Here is a 20,911-nt window from a genome sequence, read left to right as displayed (position 1 = left end):
TGGATGGATGGATGGATGGATGGATGGATGGATGATGGATTGCGTGGATGATGGGTGGGTGGATGGATGGATTGGGTGGATGGACTGGATGGATTGGGTGGATGGACTGGATGTGTGGATGGATTGGGTGGGTGGATGGATGGATGGATGGATGGATGGATGGATGGATGGATGATGGATGGATGGATGGATGGATGGATGGATGGATGGATGGATGGATGGATTTGGTTGGATGGATGGATTGGGTGGATTGGATGGATTGGGTGGATGGATGAATGGATTGGATGGATGGATGGATGGATGGATGGATGGATGGATGGATGGATGGATGGATGGATGGATAGGTGGATTGGATGTGTGGATGGATTGGATGGATGGATGGATTTGGTGGATGGATTGGGTGGATTGGATGGATGGATTTGGTGGATGGATGGATGGATGGATTTGGTGGATGGATGGATTTGGTGGATGGATAGGTGGATTGGATGGATTGGGTGGATGGATGGATGGATGGATAGGTGGATTTGGTGGATGGATGGATGGATAGGTGGATTGGATGGATGGATGGATGGATGGATGGATTTTGTGGATGGATTGGGTGGATGGATTGGGTGGATGGATGGATGGATGGATGGATAGGTGGATTGGATGGATGGATTGGATGTGTGGATGGATTGGATAGATGGATGGATGGATTTGGTGGATGGATAGGTGGATTGGGTGGATGGATGGATGGATGGATGGATGGATTTGGTGGATGGATAGGTGGATTGGATAGATTGGGTGGGTGGATGGATGGATGGATGGATGGATGGATGGATAGGTGGATTGGATGGATGGATTGGGTGGATGGATTGGATGGATGGATGGATGGATAGGTGGATTGGATGGATGGATTGGATGTGTGTATGGATTGGATGGATGGATGGATGGATAGATAGATGGATTGGATGGATGGATGGATGGATAGGTGGATTGGATGGATGGATTGGATGTGTGGATGGATTGGATGGATGGATGGATAGATGGATGGATTTGGTGGATGGATTGGGTGGGTGGATGGATGGATGGATAGGTGGATTGGATGGATGGATTGGATGTGTGGATGGATGGATGGATGGATGGATGGATGGATGGATGGATGGATGGATAGGTGGATTGGATGGATGGATGGATTTGGTGGATGGATTGGATGTGTGTGTGGATGGATGGATGGATGGATGGATGGATGGATGGATGGGTGATGGATGGATGGATGGATTGGGTGGATTGGATGGATGGATAGGTGGATTGGATGGATGGATTGGATGTGTGGATGGATGGATTGGGTGGATGGATTGGGTGGATGGATGGATGGATTGGGTGGATGGATGGATTTGGTGGATGGATTGGGTGGATTGGATGGATGGATGGATAGGTGGATTGGATGGATGGATTGGATGGATGGATTGGGTGGATGGATGGATGGATGGATGGATGGATTGGATTCCAAGTGAACCGTAAAATGACTTAAAATGATTTAAATTAATATATTAATAAATTATTTATTTATTTGTAGAATTCTTATTAATATATTAACATAATCTCACTTAATTAAATTGCTAAAGCTTACAATTAAGATGTAAATTGAAATCATATACTACTAGTCAAACGTTTGAATAATACAGATATTTTAAAAATACGTTTTCTTTTTATCAAAAATACTGTAAAAACAGTAATATTACGAAATATTATTACAGTGTTAAATAACTGTTTTCTAATTGAATATATTTTAAAATGTAATTTATTTCTGTGATCAAAGTTGAATTTTCAGCATCATTACTCCAGTCTTCAGTGTCACATGATCCTTCAGAAATCATTCTAATATGCTGATTTGATGCTCAGTTATTGTCCGTTATTATTGGTGTTTCTTATTATTATCAAAGTTATCAAAGCAGTTTTTGCTGCTTAACATTTTCATGGAAACTGTGATACATTTTTGTTTTCAGGATTCTTTGATGAATAGAAAGCTCAAAATAACATAGAGAAAGTTCATGTATATTTTCCCAAACAGTTTTACAATTTCTGTTCTGACATCTTAATTATATCGAGTCATCCACACTGCCAGTTTCTGTTAATAACTAGCAGTATTGGGCGGAGCTTTGAATATATGTGAAGCCTTCGAGTCAGAGAGTTTAAGAAGCGCTGTGTCAGTGAATGGATGAATAAATGTTCACACTGCTTCCCGTCCCTCACAGTTTGTGCCGTTCCGGGATTACATGGACCGGACGGGAAACCACGTGTTGAGTATGGCTCGACTGGCCAAAGACGTTCTGGCCGAGATTCCCGACCAGTTCATTTCTTACATGAAGAGCCGGGGAATCAAACCCAATCCTGCGCCGCCTCCATACACACCACCGGGACACACACACCACACACAGATCTGAGCTCCTGAACCGGAGCTTTAGGGTTTCGCTCCCAGTGTCACCGTGTGTTTGAACTCTCCGAGACACTCCGAGGTACAGTGGCGTTTCTGTTCGTGCCATTTCAATTTCTGCCCGTTTTTTTCTGGGAAGGACAGTGTGACCCAAGGGCAGCTTTTTTTTGTTTGTTTTGTTTAAAAATATCTATATCTTGGCCTGTGACTGTTTCTTATTTTGTGGATCAGTTGACAAGAGGATGAAGAGCCGGATGATGAGGAGGAGGAGGAGGAGGAGGAGGGTGATGTTTGTGGTTTCAACTTGTGCCTGTGTGTGACTGTCTCAGTGTCCCAGGACAAGTGTGCCCTAATCTGACATTGGACCGTTCTCCACATCGGTAGACTAGAGTGTGCGCGTGACGTTTTTAGATTCGTACCGCTTTCATTTCGCATCAGGTCAGGCCTGTGTCGGTTTGCGGTTATTATGTTAAACATCGCTTGTGGAAAAATGTTATTTGATTCTTTGTCAGTATCCATTATGGTTTAGGAAAATGCTCATTTTGGGATGAGAGATGTACTAGTTGCAACACAGGCTCTTTGGGAAAATGTGCCTCTATCTGCATTTTAGCAAAAAAAACTAAAACAAAAACGGACCAATACATACATATCACAGCAGTTTCGGCTGAAATGAACACTAGAGGCAGTAAAACACCAACAACTTTTACTGCTTTTCACAGAACATTATGATTACAGGGGCAGATTATCGATTAACTCTTCCCCCGCCATTGACAGAATGTTCCGGTTCCTGTTTTCACTGTTATACGGTAGGGGGCGCTACTACACGTCTTCAAAACAAATGCAGAAAATGCAGAAACATGCAATATCATATGTAATCATATGTATATGTAAAATAACAGGATCATCAACATTAAACAGCATATAAATCAAAACTGCCTAATGTTACAGAATGAAATGTCGGCCCAGGAAGGGTTAATGACTGAAGCTTTTCATGCATTCATTCATTCATTCATTCATTCATTTTTTTTTTTGGGATGGGACAGTGCATATTAATGAACGTACAATAGAAATTAAGGTAAATACGCATCCGTAGTCCCAGACATAGAAAAAAAACAAACAAAAAAACATACCTAACAACTAGACATATAAAGCTAAAAAACATTTAAAGTACCTATACTATATAAAGTACTTATTATAATACTTATTTAAGGTGCATAAATGCCTGTGCATAGACATCCCAAAGTGCTTGTTATAAATATAAAAATCTACCTATCAGAATCTACCTTCTTACCTTATGTTCACATTTTTGATTGTTATTCAGCCATATATAAAAGCTGTTTCTTAAATGAAACAAAAGTGGGGCTATTTAATAGAGCCTTTAATAGAGATGACATTTTGTGCAAAAGTAGACTTTCTAAATTGTACTTCACAATCCCCCCGAGTAATTGATCTAGTACTAGTCTCGCTATTTCTCTTTTTGATCTAATCCCCCAGGGGTGGTGGGCCATTCCATTTTGATGGACTCGATCTTCTCCATCTGTGTTTTGATCATCGTTCTGAATCTGGATGTAGTCTTTGACAAAAACACATTTATTTTTAATTATTAAACTTACCCACATTCATGTGTTGATAAAAAAAAGAATGCATGAAGCTGGAATAGAGATGCACGATATGTGAGCCACCATATCGGTATCGGCCGAAATATGTTTTAATATTAATTTGATTAAATTAATTAAATTAAATTTTTTTTATGTTATTGTTATCGGCCCGATAAGAAAATCTGTCCGATATATATTAAAGTCGATAAATATTGGATTATTTCCTTCAGCTGAGACACTTCAGATGCGCACTGCTCGACGTGATGGTTTTGAATTTATTAAAATATTTTTCTTTAAGGCTCTGTTCTTTCTTTTGATATATTGCACGTTCAGATATTCATACAAGAAATATTCTGGGGCCAGACGCTGCTGGTGGCTGACAACTTCTTTTAAAACTGGCGGGGAAAGAGTTAATAAAGGCTTATTTTTGCTCGGCTCCTAGCAGAATATTATGTTATGACCTCAACACTTTTACCATAGTGCATGATGTGTAAACTAACTCATTTTAACGTTTGCAGCACATAACCAGCTCTATATGTGTGGCTCTTACTGATGAAGTAAACTTAGCTCACCCGGTACAGTGTTGCTCGGGTACGAGTGAAACACAATGAAACAGCTCAAAGCTCAAGCAGCTTAAACCTTTAGCTCACATTTGCTTTTGTTAACACTATCGGGTATGTTTAGGGTTTAGTGAAAGTGGTAATGTTAATCGCATTACCCTGTTAACGCCACAGACCGAACATTACAACAACCAATGTAATAAAACACTGCCAGATTCACGTTCATCTTTCAGAGAAAACTGAACACACTCTTAGCACCACTCACTGTACATTTCACTTTGAAAGTCTCACAAAATGTGCAGGACACAATGCAATATCACCACTGGCACGTTTTTCCAATGAGCCTTGACTATTTTCCCACAATTCCACACAGAACACCTGCCAGAAGTCAATAACCTGCATCAGTAAGTTATGATGCACCACTCTCACTCATACGCTTTGGTAGGAATGCTATTGTGGTGGACCCTATAAGTGCGGCTCAGCGATACGTGTCCTCTCTCGGCAGAAATGAGCTCAGAATGGTGTCACACACTCAACCGGAGTTCATTCACCAACTCAATTTTGTCAAGAGGCTTTTAATCAAATAAGAGTGCCTGATGTATCTGCACTCCGCCAGTACAGGGCTGAGTGGAGGAGCATTACTGGCTATAATAACCATGAGCATTATAGATGTATTCCTGCCAACCATAGAGCATCACAACATCACTGCCCTGATGTCATCAATGCATTTTATTCTGTCTATGTGTGTGTGTGTGTGTGTGTTCATCCACCTCATTTTAAAATTCATAATAATGTTCTTTTTTTAGTTCTTTTAGTTTTCTGTTGATTTTCTTCAGTTGAATTAGTTTGTATGTATTGCACACTATATTATTGCTTTTTTTAATTCTACATTTTCATGGTTTAAGTAAAAAATGTATACCACATTAATAAATATCAAAGTCCTTTTTCATCATTTTATTCTGTTTGTGTGCTTTTCCACCTCATTTTAAAATTCATTATAATGTTTTTTTGTTTTGTTTTTCAGTTGATTTTCTTCAGTTGAATTGGTTTGTATTTATTGCACACTTTTTTTATGCTACATTTTCACGGTTTTAGTTAAAAAAAAATTGTTTCAAGAAATTATCCGATTTTTTTAACACCATATACATTAATAAACATCATAGTCCTTTTTCATCATTTTCTTCTGTCTTTTTGTGTTTATTTACCTCATTCAAAAATGTACTTTTTCAGTTGTTTCTAGTTTTCAGTTTCTAGTTGAAGAAAATCTTCTTCAGTTGCATCGGTCTTTATTTATTGCACACTATATTATTGCTTCTTTTAAATCCACATTTTCTCGGTTTGAATAAATTATCAGATTTTTACACACAATCTACCACATTAATAAACATCAAGTCATCATTTTATCATGTCTATTTGTGTTTTCCACCTCATTTTAGATTTCACTTGAAATCACTTGATTTTCTTCAGTTGAATCGATTTGTATTTATTACACACTATATTCTTGCTTTGTTTAATTCTACATTTTCACGGTTTAATATTCCTTTTTTCAGTATGAATAAATTATGAGATTTTTAAACTCCATACACCACATTAATAAATATCCTGCTCTCAAGAAAATCATTGGAAATATTGTTACTTTAACAGAAAGCTGCTAAACCTTAATCCCAAAGGATATCATGTACAGTAAATGCCAGTAAGAAACCAGTTTAACTATGCATATCATTTAATGATAGACCTTCATTACACAGGAATCAATCCAGTATGAGGAACATTTTCTAAATCTAGAGTTTAAGGATATTATAATATTTTCAACCCTCACACTTTGTAATTACAAAAACTATTTCACACTTAACATACAGTCTAACTGCCCCGTTTTGGCTTGGAAAATGGCGAAACATTACAACCAGAATAACCCAATCAAAATCAATGTTTACACCGCTGCAGTTTCTCCAAAGCGGGATCATAGATCATCTTGGGAGCCATTGATGTTTCTCTAAACCAGGCACCGGAATTGTCTTCGTCCATTTCAATGCCTTCAAATTAATGACCTTTTTCAGGAGCAATCCCACAATTCAAACTGTTTATCAGTTCTTTGTCATTTTACATCAGTGACATCAATTCCTTTTTACTGGCAGGGACACCATTGTGCTTGTAATATCTGATAAAAGGCTTGGATCTACTGAATTAGCACTTTGGAGATTTGCCCTGTGTGTTCATCTAGAAATCACACAAAAGAGGTTTGAGCTTTGTGCATATATCACAGTGAGAGGTCTGACAGCGACGTGAGCATCATCACTGCTGTCCAAATGATGAGCGCATTCAGCTGGGGATTTCAGATTTCATTTACACTTGGCCACATAAATGTTCCTTAAAACACATATCAATTTGTTATATTATTCATGCGTTATATGCAAATTCCACTGCATTAATGTGGCTCAAATGTTTCCAAAAGACATTTGCTTCAACAACTGGTGTGCAAAACGCAACAGCTTTGTATCAGCAGTAAATTTGCAAAGCTCCCAAACCTCAACTTAAATGCTGACCGTTTGCACTAAAATGCTAAACGACACGAGGTCCTGAGGCACGAACTAACTAGCGCATGATTACATTGATAAAAACAATAATAATTACAAAGCAGCGCTTTTTAAACCATTTTCAAATGCAAGAATAGCCTACATTTAACACTGCAGTGGTGAATGGGAATGAGTGAATTGAGAGTATACTGGTATTGTATGATGTTTTGTTGTTCTGCATGGACTTACAAAAGTTTACAGTTAACTATTCATGGTCAGTTATCATCTCTCTGAAACATCAAGGGAGAATTTTACTGCAAAGTCATAGGCCTGCTTTAAATGATCTCTTGGTTTTCCTTTCTTGAAGTGATATAAGGAAAACGATTTATTTTTGTTCATGCCTGGAATGTACGATAAGCCATTAAATACAGTCCTCCGCAAATAAACTGACCAGCGTCCATGAGGATTGAATCGCTTCAAAAGACAGCGCGTGAATGTAGGATATTACAGGACGCGCGTGACGCACGAGGTCGCGAGACTCACTCATCGTCTGTCACTTTGACATTTAAAATTCCATCATAATCTATTATTAGCCTACCCGTCATTTGAATTTTCAGACTTTTAATAGCTTTTGTTTTCGTTCACATTTTTATTTTTAATCATGAACTTACAGGACGAGCATATAGGCCTAGCTTTTATTTAAGAAATCAGATTAACGGAGACTGTCGTCACTTTTCACACACTTTTCCACACGAAGAAAAGTTTTTTTTTAGCGCAGTGACAGCCAGCAGAGGCCACTAAAACATGACCTTTTGTCAACGGAAAAAAATCCGATTATAATAGCCTATAGGTATGAAAAAACCGTAAAAAAATTAAGTGATCTAAACTCAATGCCTGAACTCAAATCTTAAAGGGGTAGTTCACCCAAAAATGAAAATTCACCCTCATGTTGCCCCAAACCTGTTTGAGTTTCTTTCTTCTGCTGAACACAAAAGAAGATATTTTGAAGAATGTTGGTAATCAAACAGTTGATGGCAGCCATTGACTTCCATAGTATTGTTTTCCTATTATGGGTTGAAGTCAATGGCTGCCATCAACTGTTTGATTACCAACAATATGCTTTAAGACAACCATGTGCAAATTCATAAGTTAACACCATTTCTGAGTATTTTCTCCTTGTGAACCAAAGACAGTCTCAATCGCTGGTGTTTCTGACGTCACAAACTACCTTGTAACCAATCAAAGCTGGTGTGAGTGAGTGGAGGAGGGGCTAATTTGCATATTCGTGGATCTGCATATACTAAATGAGGCAAGGGTGTAGAGTTACATTCAAGCTATTTTAAGGCATGAAGACAATTTTTTCACAGGAAAAAAGCGTTTAATATGCCATTCGTGATCAAAGATGAGTTTTAAGGGATACATGGGGGACTTTAAAATAACGTCTTTTTTGTTTAACAGAAGAAAGAAACTCATACAGGTTTGGAACAACATGAGGGTGAGTAAATGATGAAAACATTTTCATTTTTTGAGTGAACTATCCTTTTGGGTGCTCGCCAAGAGAGACTGATGCAGAGGCAATTGTCATTAGATTTTGCACATTTTTGTCTTTGTTACAGTTACAGATCATCCTCAGTGTAATCTGTCTAAATGACGGACAGCCCTTTAGAAATCAGTCAGGACAGGAACATACTGTTGAGGCGACCTCTGGTGACGCAGGACCTGTAACACTACATCGAGCGCTGTCCACATGTAACATACTGTAGAGACTGTTTTCATCGGAATACTTGTGCATGTATGGCCTGAAGTTTAGTGATTGATTGGGGTTGTTTTTCTCTTCCTATTTCTGTAGTTAAGTTGGGAATGTTTTATATATATATATATTATAATATATTTTAATAATCATTATTTATTTTCATCTGAGGCATTGGCAGCCAACCAGCATATCATGGCCATTATTATTATTATTATTTATTAATTAAAAATACACATTGTAACATACAAATAAATGAAAACAATTTTATTAATGCAACACACAATAGACCATTTTATTGTTGTAATTTCTTTTGCATGTTTGCTCCCAACAAATTCTATTGTACATGATCTTTGTCATACGGTGGGTTGTGAAATGCTTTGTATTGAAATGCCTTAACTAAATATTAATAAAAAATGAAGTCTTTTCCAAACTCTTGTTCTCTGGAGGATGTATATATAGCTGCTGGTGTTGAAAGGTTTGACTGGAGACTGCGTGGTCCTGCTGTTCTCCGGCTTCTGTCGAGTCGTGCAGGAAAACTGTGACGTGTCCAACAGCTCTTCACACATAATGAACACCATCCCAGATCAATTAGAGCTTCAGGAGACGACAAGAGCCGCATTCAGAGAGGCCGAGGAGCGGCAGACTATTCTGAGCCAGAGAGTGAGTAATATTGTCAAGCCACTTTCAGTTTGGCGAGTTTCATTAAAGAATGTCATTGACTAAGCGGAAAACGAGGAGGGGAAAAGAGGGAAAATATGGAGAGAATTACAAAAATAGATCATTACTGAAATCATCAACAAATGTACCATGTTGTGTTCCACTGGAGGGATTTCCACTGGTTTTGATTCTGGTTTTGCATTGGACATAAAGATGTTTACCGTACTAAAGCAAAAGCTTAAACCTTAACATTTATAGCCATATAAATCCTGACATATAAAATAATAGTCATGGAACTGTACTTGAAATGGAACAGTTTATTGAATCTGTAGAGATTTTTTTTAATGCATATGTGGTTTTTGTTGAATATACATCAGGCTTTTATGGCTCTTTATATTGTATTGTGATATTGAGAATATAGGGAGCTCATAATAATCCAGGAGGAAAAAACACCCTGATTTTCCTTGAATCCCAACTGAGCAAAAATATGCAGTTCATGAAATTTATGGCCAGAATGTATGAAATTCTGAAAGCTTGTAATCTTTACATAAAATGCATATAAATATCAGTCATCACTCTTTATCTGCCAGTAATGTCTAGTAATAGCCAGTGATGTTTAAATGCTTGATCAAAGCTCTATAAACATATAATGCAATGCAATAATGATGATTGAGAGATGAACAAATAAACCTTCTTCAAAAGCCTGACGGATCAGTATTTGATACTCACGATTTTTCAACAGCAACAAAAAAGTATAGATAATATGTAAAACTAATTTGCATCTGTGAATATTAGTAATAATAAAACCGAACTGACGACCTGAAGAGGGAATTTCAAACTAAATATCAATCAGGCGACAGAAGGTATTTCCTGCAAAGTTTTGATCATTAGAAGCTGTAGAAATGTGCTTATCAAATATGATACAGTAGGAAGTGTTGCTTAGGCATTTTTCCTCATTTAAAGTCTCCCTGTGGTGAAAATCCAGCTTTTAATGTGGTTTACCTCTATGTTGTTTAAATATGCTTTAAAGGCAGGGGCGTTTCTAAAAACACCAGGGGCTGGGTAACAAGATAACATGATTCGATACAGAGAATAATGTATATTTTAGGCCTATATGCAGGGGGAAGACTGGTTAAAAAATTCAGTCCAGGCCATATTACCACACAGACACACACATTCAAATATGAGGTAGTTAGGGGGGGTTCTAAAAATTTTTATTTCTCAGACCTACATATGTGCATTTTAAGGTGTTTGAAGGCCAACATTTTTTGATAACAATAGCTTTAAAAGCATGTCAGTGGGCAGTAGCATAAATCATTTGTCAAGCAGATAACAGATTCTTAAACATGAGAATGAAGATACATGTTGAAATGAATGATCCACACTATATAATGGAAATGCAAAATGTTTCTGCTTATTGTTGACAATACACAACCACATATTCCAAACAGGAATGGCCTTAAATTATTTTGCATAGATGTAAACTTTTTAGCATTAAAGATTGGTTTCAGCAACTTGTTTCTTTCTTGAGTTAATCAATGTTTTTGGCACTATTAAATCAGTTCAATTAAATTTCAATTGTTCACTCATAAAGACAGTCACTTGTCACCACCTACTGGCCTAATGATGCAAGTTGCGCAAATACAGACAAGCGGAGTGATTCAAACTGTGAAAAGGCTGATGCTGGTGAATTATTCGAACACATTCGAGGACCTTATATATATATATATAGGCTACATATCAGAGTTAAATAGGAATACATTGTAATAATGTTAATCAAGCAGACTAAATCACACAACTGCGCAGCAATATTTAAGCTCATTATACAAAGGAAATAATACAGATCTAGACAAATTGGGTTGCTGATAGTTAAAAGAATGTCATGAACGATCATTTAGGCTAGATGTAGGCCTATTTTTCAAATTTTTGGTCACAAAATATTTAGCCAGTTTTGATGACTTTGCAATATTGATAAAATGTTAGAATATTAATAATGAAAATTGAGTAGGGCTACGCCAAAATGTGTAACATTTATGTAGCCTACAAAGGAATACAAAAGCCCGGACATAGAGTTTTGACGCAGCTTTAATCTCCCTTTTGGTTATTTCAATACTTAATTGACGACAGAACACGACGTTACATGCTAGTTTATTTTGCGTGATACAGGGCGCGTCGCATTTGGCGCCGCGAACAAACGGCTGGCACGACGTAAGTAAGTTAGTTTTTCTGAGTTTTACTGACATATAGCCTGACAACATCTGGTGTGACTGAAGACTGTGCGGCGGTGCTGACTGCGTTATTTTTTTTTTTAACCGGTGCGGCGCGCGCGCCCCCGAAGTTCATCCGTGAGAAACTTGAAACCGGTGCTTGAACTTGAATTCAGGTGAGTCATTAACACTCACGCTACTGTACACGCCCTGCTCTCACGGCTCGTGGACTCGTGCTGCTTGCCACTTTGCCTAATAATGATTATCAATAAATTACATTTTTGGAGATCCGGGGCTATAAAAAAAACCTCCGGTTTAAAGGGATACTTCACCGTTTTTTCATATTAAACTCTGTTATTCCCTTAACTAAGACGAGTTGATACATACCTCTCTCGTCTCTCTCAATCGCTCTGGCGCGCGGTGACACTTTGATAGCACTTAGCTTAGCCCAGTTAATTCATTATGAACCAAACAGAGATGAAGTTAGAAGCGCCAAAACACCTCCACGTTTTCCCTATTTAAATACAGTTACACGAGTAGTTACACGACCAAGTATGGTGACACAAAATAAAACGTGGCGGATTTCTAAGCGGGTAAAAAGGATAACTATAATGTATGGCGGAATAGCACTTGGGAGCACTTCGACTCGGCGCAGTAATATCATCACTCCTGAAAAATCCTCTCCCTCTCACTTCTGTCATTAGAACCAACGTGACTTTTTACTGCGCCGAGTCAAAGTGCTTCCAAGTGCTATTCCGCCATACATTATAGTTATCCTTTTTACCCGCTTAGAAAAGCGCCACGTTTTATTTTGTGTCACCATACTTGGTTGTGTAACCACTCGTGTAACTGTATTTAAATAGGGAAAACGTGGAGGTGTTTTGGCGCTTCTAACTTCATCTCTGTTTGGATCCTAATGAATGAACTGGGCTAAGCTAAGTGCTATCAAAGTGTCGCCGCACGCCAGAGCGATTGAGAGAGACGAGAGAGGTATGTATCAACTCGTCTTAGTTAAGGGAATAACATAGTTTAATATGAAAAAACGGTGAAGTATCCCTTTAAGACGAACCATGTGCAAATTAATTCATAAGTAGCCTATATTTTCTCTAAAAACAGTCTCAAAAACACGGTTTGAAATCGCTGGTGTCTCTGACGTCACAAACTACCTTGTAACCAATCAGATCAACGTGTGATCGTCAACCAGTGGATCTCTGAGCTGAGTGAGTGAGTGGAGGCGGGGCTTATTTGCATATTCATAGAACCGGGTATACTAAATGAGCCAAGGGTGTAGATTTACATTCAAGCTATATTAAATATAAAAAACGTTTAAATATGTCATTTTGGTGATCAAAGATGAGTTTTAAGGGATCAAATTCTTGACTACAGGGACTTTAAAAGTTGATTTACTGCTCTCCTACACAACTGTGATAGGCCTATTAGTTTTGTGTTTTGTAATGTGTATTTGTATCATTCTTGTTGTTTTTTTCTCTGACCCCTAACCTGCCATATAGTTAAAAGCTTCTGGTCTGTGTTTTGGTTAATGGGCTGTTGTCTACAGCAGTGTGTGTCATCATGAAAAAGACTGTAAATGAATCGGCTCTGAATGGGCCAGGTTCTGATCTGCATTGTCTTTAAAGCACATGTAACTTTTTATTCCGTCTCGGTTTGAATGAGGAATCGAACTGAGGATCACAGTCTTCACCGTAACTGGCAGTGATTAAAGTTAAAGGTCAGTTACTGATGAATTGGCACTTGAATCAATAAGACTGTGAGCTCTGAATGAACGTGTTGGCACGTCTTTCTTTCTCTCTCCTTAATGAGAGGCTTCTCCTCTGTGACATCTGTGGGACTCGAGCATCTGTCAGAGCTTCAGATCTGATCTGAGAACAGGCACCTGCACCCACACAATTACCAGCACGTTCTCCTATTGACTCTGAGTAAACTGTGTCGTAGCTGACAGATGAATCCAGACCAGTGTGTCCCATTAGTTTCAATATCTTGAGGGATGACAGCGGCCATTTTAATATTTTTTTAGGCTACTGCATTTAATTGATGTTACTTTACAGACGTGGTTGATGTTTTTTTATATTTTATTTTAGAATAATTGCATTTTAGTCATACAGTAGGCTAGGTATCCCAGGGTTGAACTTGTGATTAGGACCTATAGACTATTTATGATGATGGAAAAGAAAGGTAAACGAAACATGAACTGAGAAATTTCCCTGAAACGAAAAAAAAAAAAAAGAAAAGTTTGGTCAGTGAAAGGAGGTGCACTTCGGAAAATGTATATCATCAAAATCATCAGATATTATATTTATATTGTTGGTCTCTTATTCCATTTGAAGTTTGGAAATGTAGCAACCCTGGAAACCTAATTATGATTATCAAGGGATAAATATTAAATAAACACTGAGACAAAATAGACAACATACATATGTTGCGTAAAAAATCGTAGAGAGCAGATTTCATTAATAATTGCACAAATACAAATAGCATCAAATCCCTCTGTGGTTGTCCAGCACTGAAGCGCATTAGTTTGGAGATGACCAGCGCCTCCTGGTGGACAGTTGATGTTAACACACTGCTGTGGAGCTAGAAGATGTTTCCATTGGAAAATTTATCTAAAGAACTTTTAAACTATTTTTTATATGGAAAGGAAAACTAGAGCTGATGTTAATAGAAGAGCAGAAGAATATTCATTCTAAAGAATATAAATAACGATATGTTCAATCAAACCAAAGAACGTTTCCTCTCTTTATTTAGTGCAGATTAACTTTACATAAATAGTTCAATGTGACATTTATTACAATGTGTTTGTGTGATAAATTGCTTTATTTAAAAGATTAAGTATATTTAAGTGTATTTAAAAGTTGTTGATCATGTTCTGTTAATGTTGATAACCTGTACATGATGAACAAATACAGTAATCTAATAATTTGCAGTTTGATGGCTTTCAAAAGTTAAAAAGTGAAAAACTTTCAAAGTTAACTGGCAATAATTACTCACTGGCCTCTGACCTCAGGGGAAAAAATCGATGTACTGTTTATGGACATTCCAGCTCTCCTTCATCGTGAGCTCAGTTTGAATATATTTTCTTTGAGTCTTCAGTGTCACGTGATCCTTCAGAAATCAGTCTAATATGCTCATTTTTGTGCAGACTAATGCTAATAAATTAGGCTACATTTAAAAATATATATTAAAATAGAAATGTTATTTTAATCTGTAATATTGAAAAAAAATATCAAATTATTGCAGCCTTGGTGCAATAAATAAAGCATTAAAATGAAGGTTTGTTTTTTTAAATCCATCTGTGTGATGTTTAATACAGACACAGCTTTATGATTGTGCAACAGAAAATGTATATAATAATATATGTAGATCAAAGTCATTAAATTGAAAATTAAACAATATTTTAACAAGAACAACATGAACAAAAACAAGTGAGTGAACACAAACATGCATTAGCATAAACACAAATAACAAAAAAATACTAATAACTGCAAAAATAATAATGCCAAACTAACTATAACTAAACTGATTCGCTGAACTGATTAATTATTTATTTACATGATTTATAATGATAATATCATTAATGTTTCCAGAGGGAATGATGGTGATCATCTTCTCTGAGGAGAGGTGAGGAGAGGTGAGGTGAAAGAAAGAAAGGTGTCCTCAATCTGTCACTCCAAACACTTCTACTTCCTGTTCCACGGGCTCATGTGGATTAAACAGAAATAAATTAACAGATTAAAAATCTTTGTGTTTGGATTTTTCTGGAGGAAAAAAATGTACTACTGTGTGTGTGTGTGCGTGTGCGTGTGCGTGTGTGTGTGTGTGTGTGTGTGAGAGTAGGCTATGTCTTGTACAGCGATGTTTGTGAGGAGCGGCTCGAGACGATCACGCAAGGTAAGGCAAGGTAACGTCAATGCTGTTGTTCATCATTCACAATCATGAATATTTCTGGTTAATGATGTAAATGAAAACACTGAGAACTTGCAGCAGGAACTGGTATTTCTCAACAGTTGTCAGTAGTGCGCTGATATCTGTGTGCAGCTCAACTCCTCCTTCAAACACATTCACTGACATTAACGTTACATTCTCTGACACTGTCCCGCTGACCTCAGGTGTTAGTCTGGCCTGTCAGGCACATCAAAGCCCACAAGCATAATGGCATATTACCTAATAATGAGTTGATTTACATTTTAATGATTTGCAACAAAAAACAGATAACTTTAGCCAAGTTTAATTACTACTGCTTTAAAGACTAACTTACTTATTTAAATCTCACCTTCATATAATCCTACAGTTCAAACTACAATCCGGCCTCTAGCTCATAAATGCCAGAGGAGAACTGGCCCCCGACTGAGCCTGGGTTCTCCCAAGGTTTTTTTTTTCTCCATTAGGTCACCTGATGGAGTTTTAGGACACCATTAGGTCACTTGATGGAGTTTTTCGGTTCCTTGCCACTGTTGCCTTTGGCTTGCTCAGTTGGGGATATTTAATTTAATTTTATCAATCAATAAATTCCTCTTGAAACAAACTTTGTTGTATTATTTTAATTTAATACTGTGAAGCTGCTTTGATACAATCTGTATTGTGAAAAGCGCTATACAAATAAACTTGACTTGACTTGACTTGACTTGACCTTCGGGGCATAGAGGGATAGCCTAAATCTGCTGCTTTAAAGATAAATGTGAGCACTATGGAGAATCTTGAGCTGGATAGCTCTGACCTAGCATTTGCGCATTCATTTTATAATTATAATTTATTATTATTTTTTAAAGCTTGCCTATCCTTGACGAACAGTTATATTAGCCGTGGCTCCTTTAAATGCACAGCGCAGGGTCTGTCGTCATTTCCGTTCTGATGAGCGCGCCTCGGACCATGCGCGCGCTAGCTGTTTTGCTGCGTTGAATCAAAAGAGAATTTGGGGTTAAGTAAGTTGATTTCAGCTTAATTATGACAACCTTTAAATTATTTTTTTGCGAGCGGATAGATTAACAGTCTTTGGTGTGACAGATCTACACATTGGCGATCGCAGAGAGGTCAGACATGGTCTGGTATGTATGATTGTCTTGTATTCCTTATATTTTACAGTAATATAATATAATATTACGATGACATATTGTGCATATATTGCACACATGCAGGAACATATACAAATGTAACGAGTTTTTTTTAAAGTATTTGCCCTAGGATTATAGCTGCTACAAGTTGAACTTAGTCTTTAGTAACATTACAGCTGCCAGATCTTATATAATCCTAATGTAACGTTACTGTACAAGTGTGTGTTTATAGTGCTGGCGCGCGCTCTTTCTATTCATTTACGAGGACACAATTCTGTATGTTATAATTACGTAGGCATCACGATGTAAACAGTGTTTAGAGGTATATCAGTCGAATTAATAAACATGCTAAACAATGTTATATTGAAATTCTAAAGTGTCAGAAGTTTTCTATGAGAGTTAGTTAAAGGGGTTAAGAGATGGAAATTACAAAATTGATACCCGAGTGTTAAATGCCTATAAATTCACTATAACGTGTGTGTGTGTGTGTGTGTGTGTGTGTGTGTGTGTGTGTGTGTGTGTGCGTGTGCGTGTGCGCGCGCACCTGTTGAGCCTGATGATGTTTATCATTAAATCTTGTATGTGCATATTTTTTGTGGGCTTGAAGTGGAATTGATATGTATCATCAGTGGTGGATAAAGTAACTGAAATCCACACTTTTAAACCACAATGCTTAAAAACGCATGAAAATAAGCTTTCTTGATGGCAAAGCAATGTCACGTGAATCTAACCGCGATAGAGATGATATTCCAAAATCTCTACCAGTATATCGTGTCTAAAGGTATATCCTCCACGTCCACCCTAAACCTTCTTCACATTCACAGATCATAGCTTTGTATTTTGCAAAGGTCTTCAAATATGCTATATGTTTCTAAAATCTAGTAATGATGATACTAACTAAATATGATAATAAAATTAACATTAAGATATTAATATTAAGGCAGGACAAAACGTTAAATAGATATCACCGTACTTTTCCTTGTTGATTGATGACATTAATAAGAACTGCAAAAAAAAAGAACTGTGTATTAAGTTTTCTGAAATGTTATATTTAAATATATGCAAATTATGCATTATCTAACTAAATATGCACTAATTTGCATACATACCCAGAACAGTAATCCGGACACTGGATTGAGCCAGGTTCAAAATTTAGTTTCATTTTGCTGACCTATTAGAGTTAAAGGATTTGGATTTCTCCTTTTTTATCGCTCCATAAATCGGAAAATACTGTCAACGGACAGGGGGGAAAAAATGGCAATTTTCACCATATATGTTGTATACAATGTGTAATATGAACAAATCCCTTGGTACAAACCTTCAGAATATGGATAGGAATAAAAGTTTGGTGTAAGTTCTGCTGAAGTGAAGATTTCTGACTCAATTTGAGAAAACAGTAGCCTGGGAAAACCCAGACAAACTTCTGGCAAATTTAGATTTGCTCTGCAAGTAGTCTGGCAAAGAGCTCATTCAAGCCCATTTCTAATCCGTTCAAATCGAGGCACCAATCAGAAACGTTGAGGCGGGCTTTACACGATGACGATCGCTCTGATTGGTTTAGGTCTATCCAATTGCGCCCAGAGGCATTTGAGCGACGTCCGTTGGTGAAGCGCACTCAACTTTTAAATGCATTATTGTATTCAAATTGCAAACACATGAGGACAGTCTCCATGAAAGACCCACTGGCAGATGAACGTGCTTCTACATTTCTCTCCGAAACGGTAGGAAATTAAATTAGATTTAATAGAGGATTTTATCTGTGACAAGATGATTGACAGGGCAGTTTACAAGGACGCACGCGACAGATCCGTCCGATAAAGATGACGAAGTAGTATGTCCCAAAGCTTGCCTACTTTTTTGCTACACATTCAAAAAGTAAATACCTTTTCTTCACAAAAAGAGGACATACTTTTGTGGCGTAGTGTAACTTAGGCGAATTGGGACGCAGCATATGGCTTTACACATGACGATCGCTCTGATTGGTTTTAGGTCTATCCAATTGTGCCCAGAGGCATTTGAGCGACGTCCGTTGGTGACGCCCCTTTGGAAATGAGTTATTAATGAAGCTTTGCCAGACCATAACTCAGTTACTACTGAGAATGGTCTGGTTTTAACCAGGCTAAGAAAACAGCCTTTAAACATATGTATTGTAATTGAAATCTACATAAACAAATAGACTACGAGTTTTTAAATCAGTGTCTTCTTTGCAGATTTGGACCCAGTTGTTCTCTCGGATAAGACTGCTGTATGGACTTGTTCATGATGAACTGTGAGTTATTGGCCACGTGCAGTGCGCTGGGTTTTCTGGAGGAAGACGTTTACCACAAAGAACCAGACTGCCTTGGTAATGCTCAAACCTTTGAGCCAAACTACTTTACAGAAGGAATATCAGGAAAACGCTTGATGCATTTTGTCTTCTCTGTTACATATTTTGAATTTATTAACAAAACATTATCTTGTGATGATTTATTTGTTGATTATAGAGAGCGTAAAGGATCTGATTCGTTACCTGAGACACGAGGATGACACGAGGGACATCAGACAGCAGCTGGGAGCTGGACAGATCCTTCAGAATGACCTGTTACCCATCATCACCCAGCACACGCAGGACAAACCGCTGTTTGATGCCTGTATTAGGTGTTTGAGCTCATTCTTTTTTTTTAATGTCTTGATGAATCCAATAAAATGGCTGCAATGACAAATGATTAAAATAATAAATTATCCAATGACAAAAAAAAAGAGACCTGACTGATTCAAATCATTCTCAGGCTAATGGTGAACCTGACCCAGCCAGCGCTGCTCTGCTTTGGAAAAGTTCCTGATGATCCGGCCTTACGACATCACTTCCTTCAAGTGACATCATACCTTCAGGCTTATAAAGAGGTATAACACACAACAAAGTCTGAAGGCTTTATATATCGTCACTCAGTGCTGGCCCGAGCCTTTTTGGGGCCCTAAGCAGAATTTGATTTGGGGGCCCCCTCCCACCATGCAGAGTCACCTGTGCTCGACGATTATTGACACAATGTCACGCTATAATGTTACATTATAAATTAATACAATGAGGTTATGTATTAATACAAAATAAATACTTAATAAAAAATAGATACTTGAAAAATTGTTTAACTTTATCTTTACTCTTTTACTAACTCTTTGAAACTTCTGAAAACAAACTGTCACAAAAAATATTAAATAAATTATTAGCAAAATATCCTCCAACGTTTTGCAACACTTTGCAGTTTGAAGGATGTCTTGTGTGAAATGACAGAGTATGTTTTTGTTTCCACTGTTCGATCGCGCCCGCGCCTCTCACACACAGACAAAACATATTCCAGCATTGCAATCTTGACATCGCAGCCTGTTCGTTTTAGCCATAATAAAATATAATAAAAAAATAGTCAACCTAAAATATAAAAATTACACTGCTCTGTTTAAATAGTCAGTAGTACAATTCATACCATTCAGCGTAAGCACCGCACTACTGTGATGTTTCCAAGCACATTTTTGCGCGTGTGAAGAGGATGATTATTTTCCGTCGATATTGGAACGTGAGTGAAGTACAAAGCCTATGATAAAGAATAGTTTACCATCCAAATCCATCGCGAATGTTGAAACATTTTGATTCTAATGAGAGAGATACGTGAGCCCAACGCCGCTTACTTTCACTTTCGCTATAAATTATTTCGTTTTGGCTTGTTTATAGTTATTTTTTTTATTCTTGTTCTGTTCTGAATATCATTACATTTAAAGGATAAATCATTGATCAAATCAAATTTTTTGTGACATGGCTTAACATTACATTACCGTGACTGCGCACAAATTGTCTATGCACGCGAGGTTATGCGCATGACTCAAACACTGGCAGACACAGCAGCAGTTGTAGGCAGGTATATTGATCATGAAATCAGAATTTTCTTGTCTTGAATTATTAATCCTTTCATTCATTTGTCACTTGTTTAAGTTAATTAATATGTAAAAAAAAAAAAAAAATGCCAACCGAACTTAGCCCTGCCCACAACATTTTTAGGTCGGGAAGTTCGGTCTGGACTTGATCCGTTATGGAGCTATTATGCCCGAACCAAAGCTGTTCGGACCAATCAAATTGTCAGGGCGGGCTTTATACGATGATGGACAGATGATC

The 20,911-nt window shown here is 37.4% G+C and overlaps 2 protein-coding genes across 4 annotated transcripts in view; both read left to right on the top strand.

Moving 5' to 3' along the window:
- Positions 1–9,249, top strand: part of cpne5b (copine Vb) — a 191,653-nt gene extending 182,404 nt beyond the window's left edge. Inside the window, exon 21 of one of the 3 annotated variants that reach the window (XM_082156456.1) lies at positions 2,238–9,249. In XM_082156456.1, the coding sequence (XP_082012582.1) occupies positions 2,238–2,426 (189 nt within the window). In that variant the 3' untranslated portion in view covers positions 2,427–9,249. The remainder of the gene's footprint in view (positions 1–2,237) is intronic. The other 2 variants (XM_082156457.1, XM_082156458.1) reach the window with 2 other exon arrangements.
- A 7,317-nt stretch (positions 9,250–16,566) lies between these two features.
- The window catches only part of timeless (timeless circadian clock), a 38,687-nt gene continuing 34,342 nt past the window's right edge, over positions 16,567–20,911 (top strand). The window contains exons 1-4 of the mRNA XM_082156388.1: positions 16,567–16,764; positions 18,981–19,114; positions 19,254–19,407; positions 19,539–19,653. Of these exons, the coding sequence (XP_082012514.1) occupies positions 19,018–19,114; positions 19,254–19,407; positions 19,539–19,653 (366 nt within the window). The 5' untranslated portion in view covers positions 16,567–16,764; positions 18,981–19,017. The remainder of the gene's footprint in view (positions 16,765–18,980; positions 19,115–19,253; positions 19,408–19,538; positions 19,654–20,911) is intronic.

Source organism: Leuciscus leuciscus (assembly GCF_965113295.1).
Source record: "Leuciscus leuciscus genome assembly, chromosome: 23".
Taxonomy (NCBI): Eukaryota; Metazoa; Chordata; class Actinopteri; order Cypriniformes; family Leuciscidae; genus Leuciscus; species Leuciscus leuciscus.
Note: the sequence above shows the minus strand (reverse complement) of the source record. Positions and strands in the feature narration are given on the sequence as shown.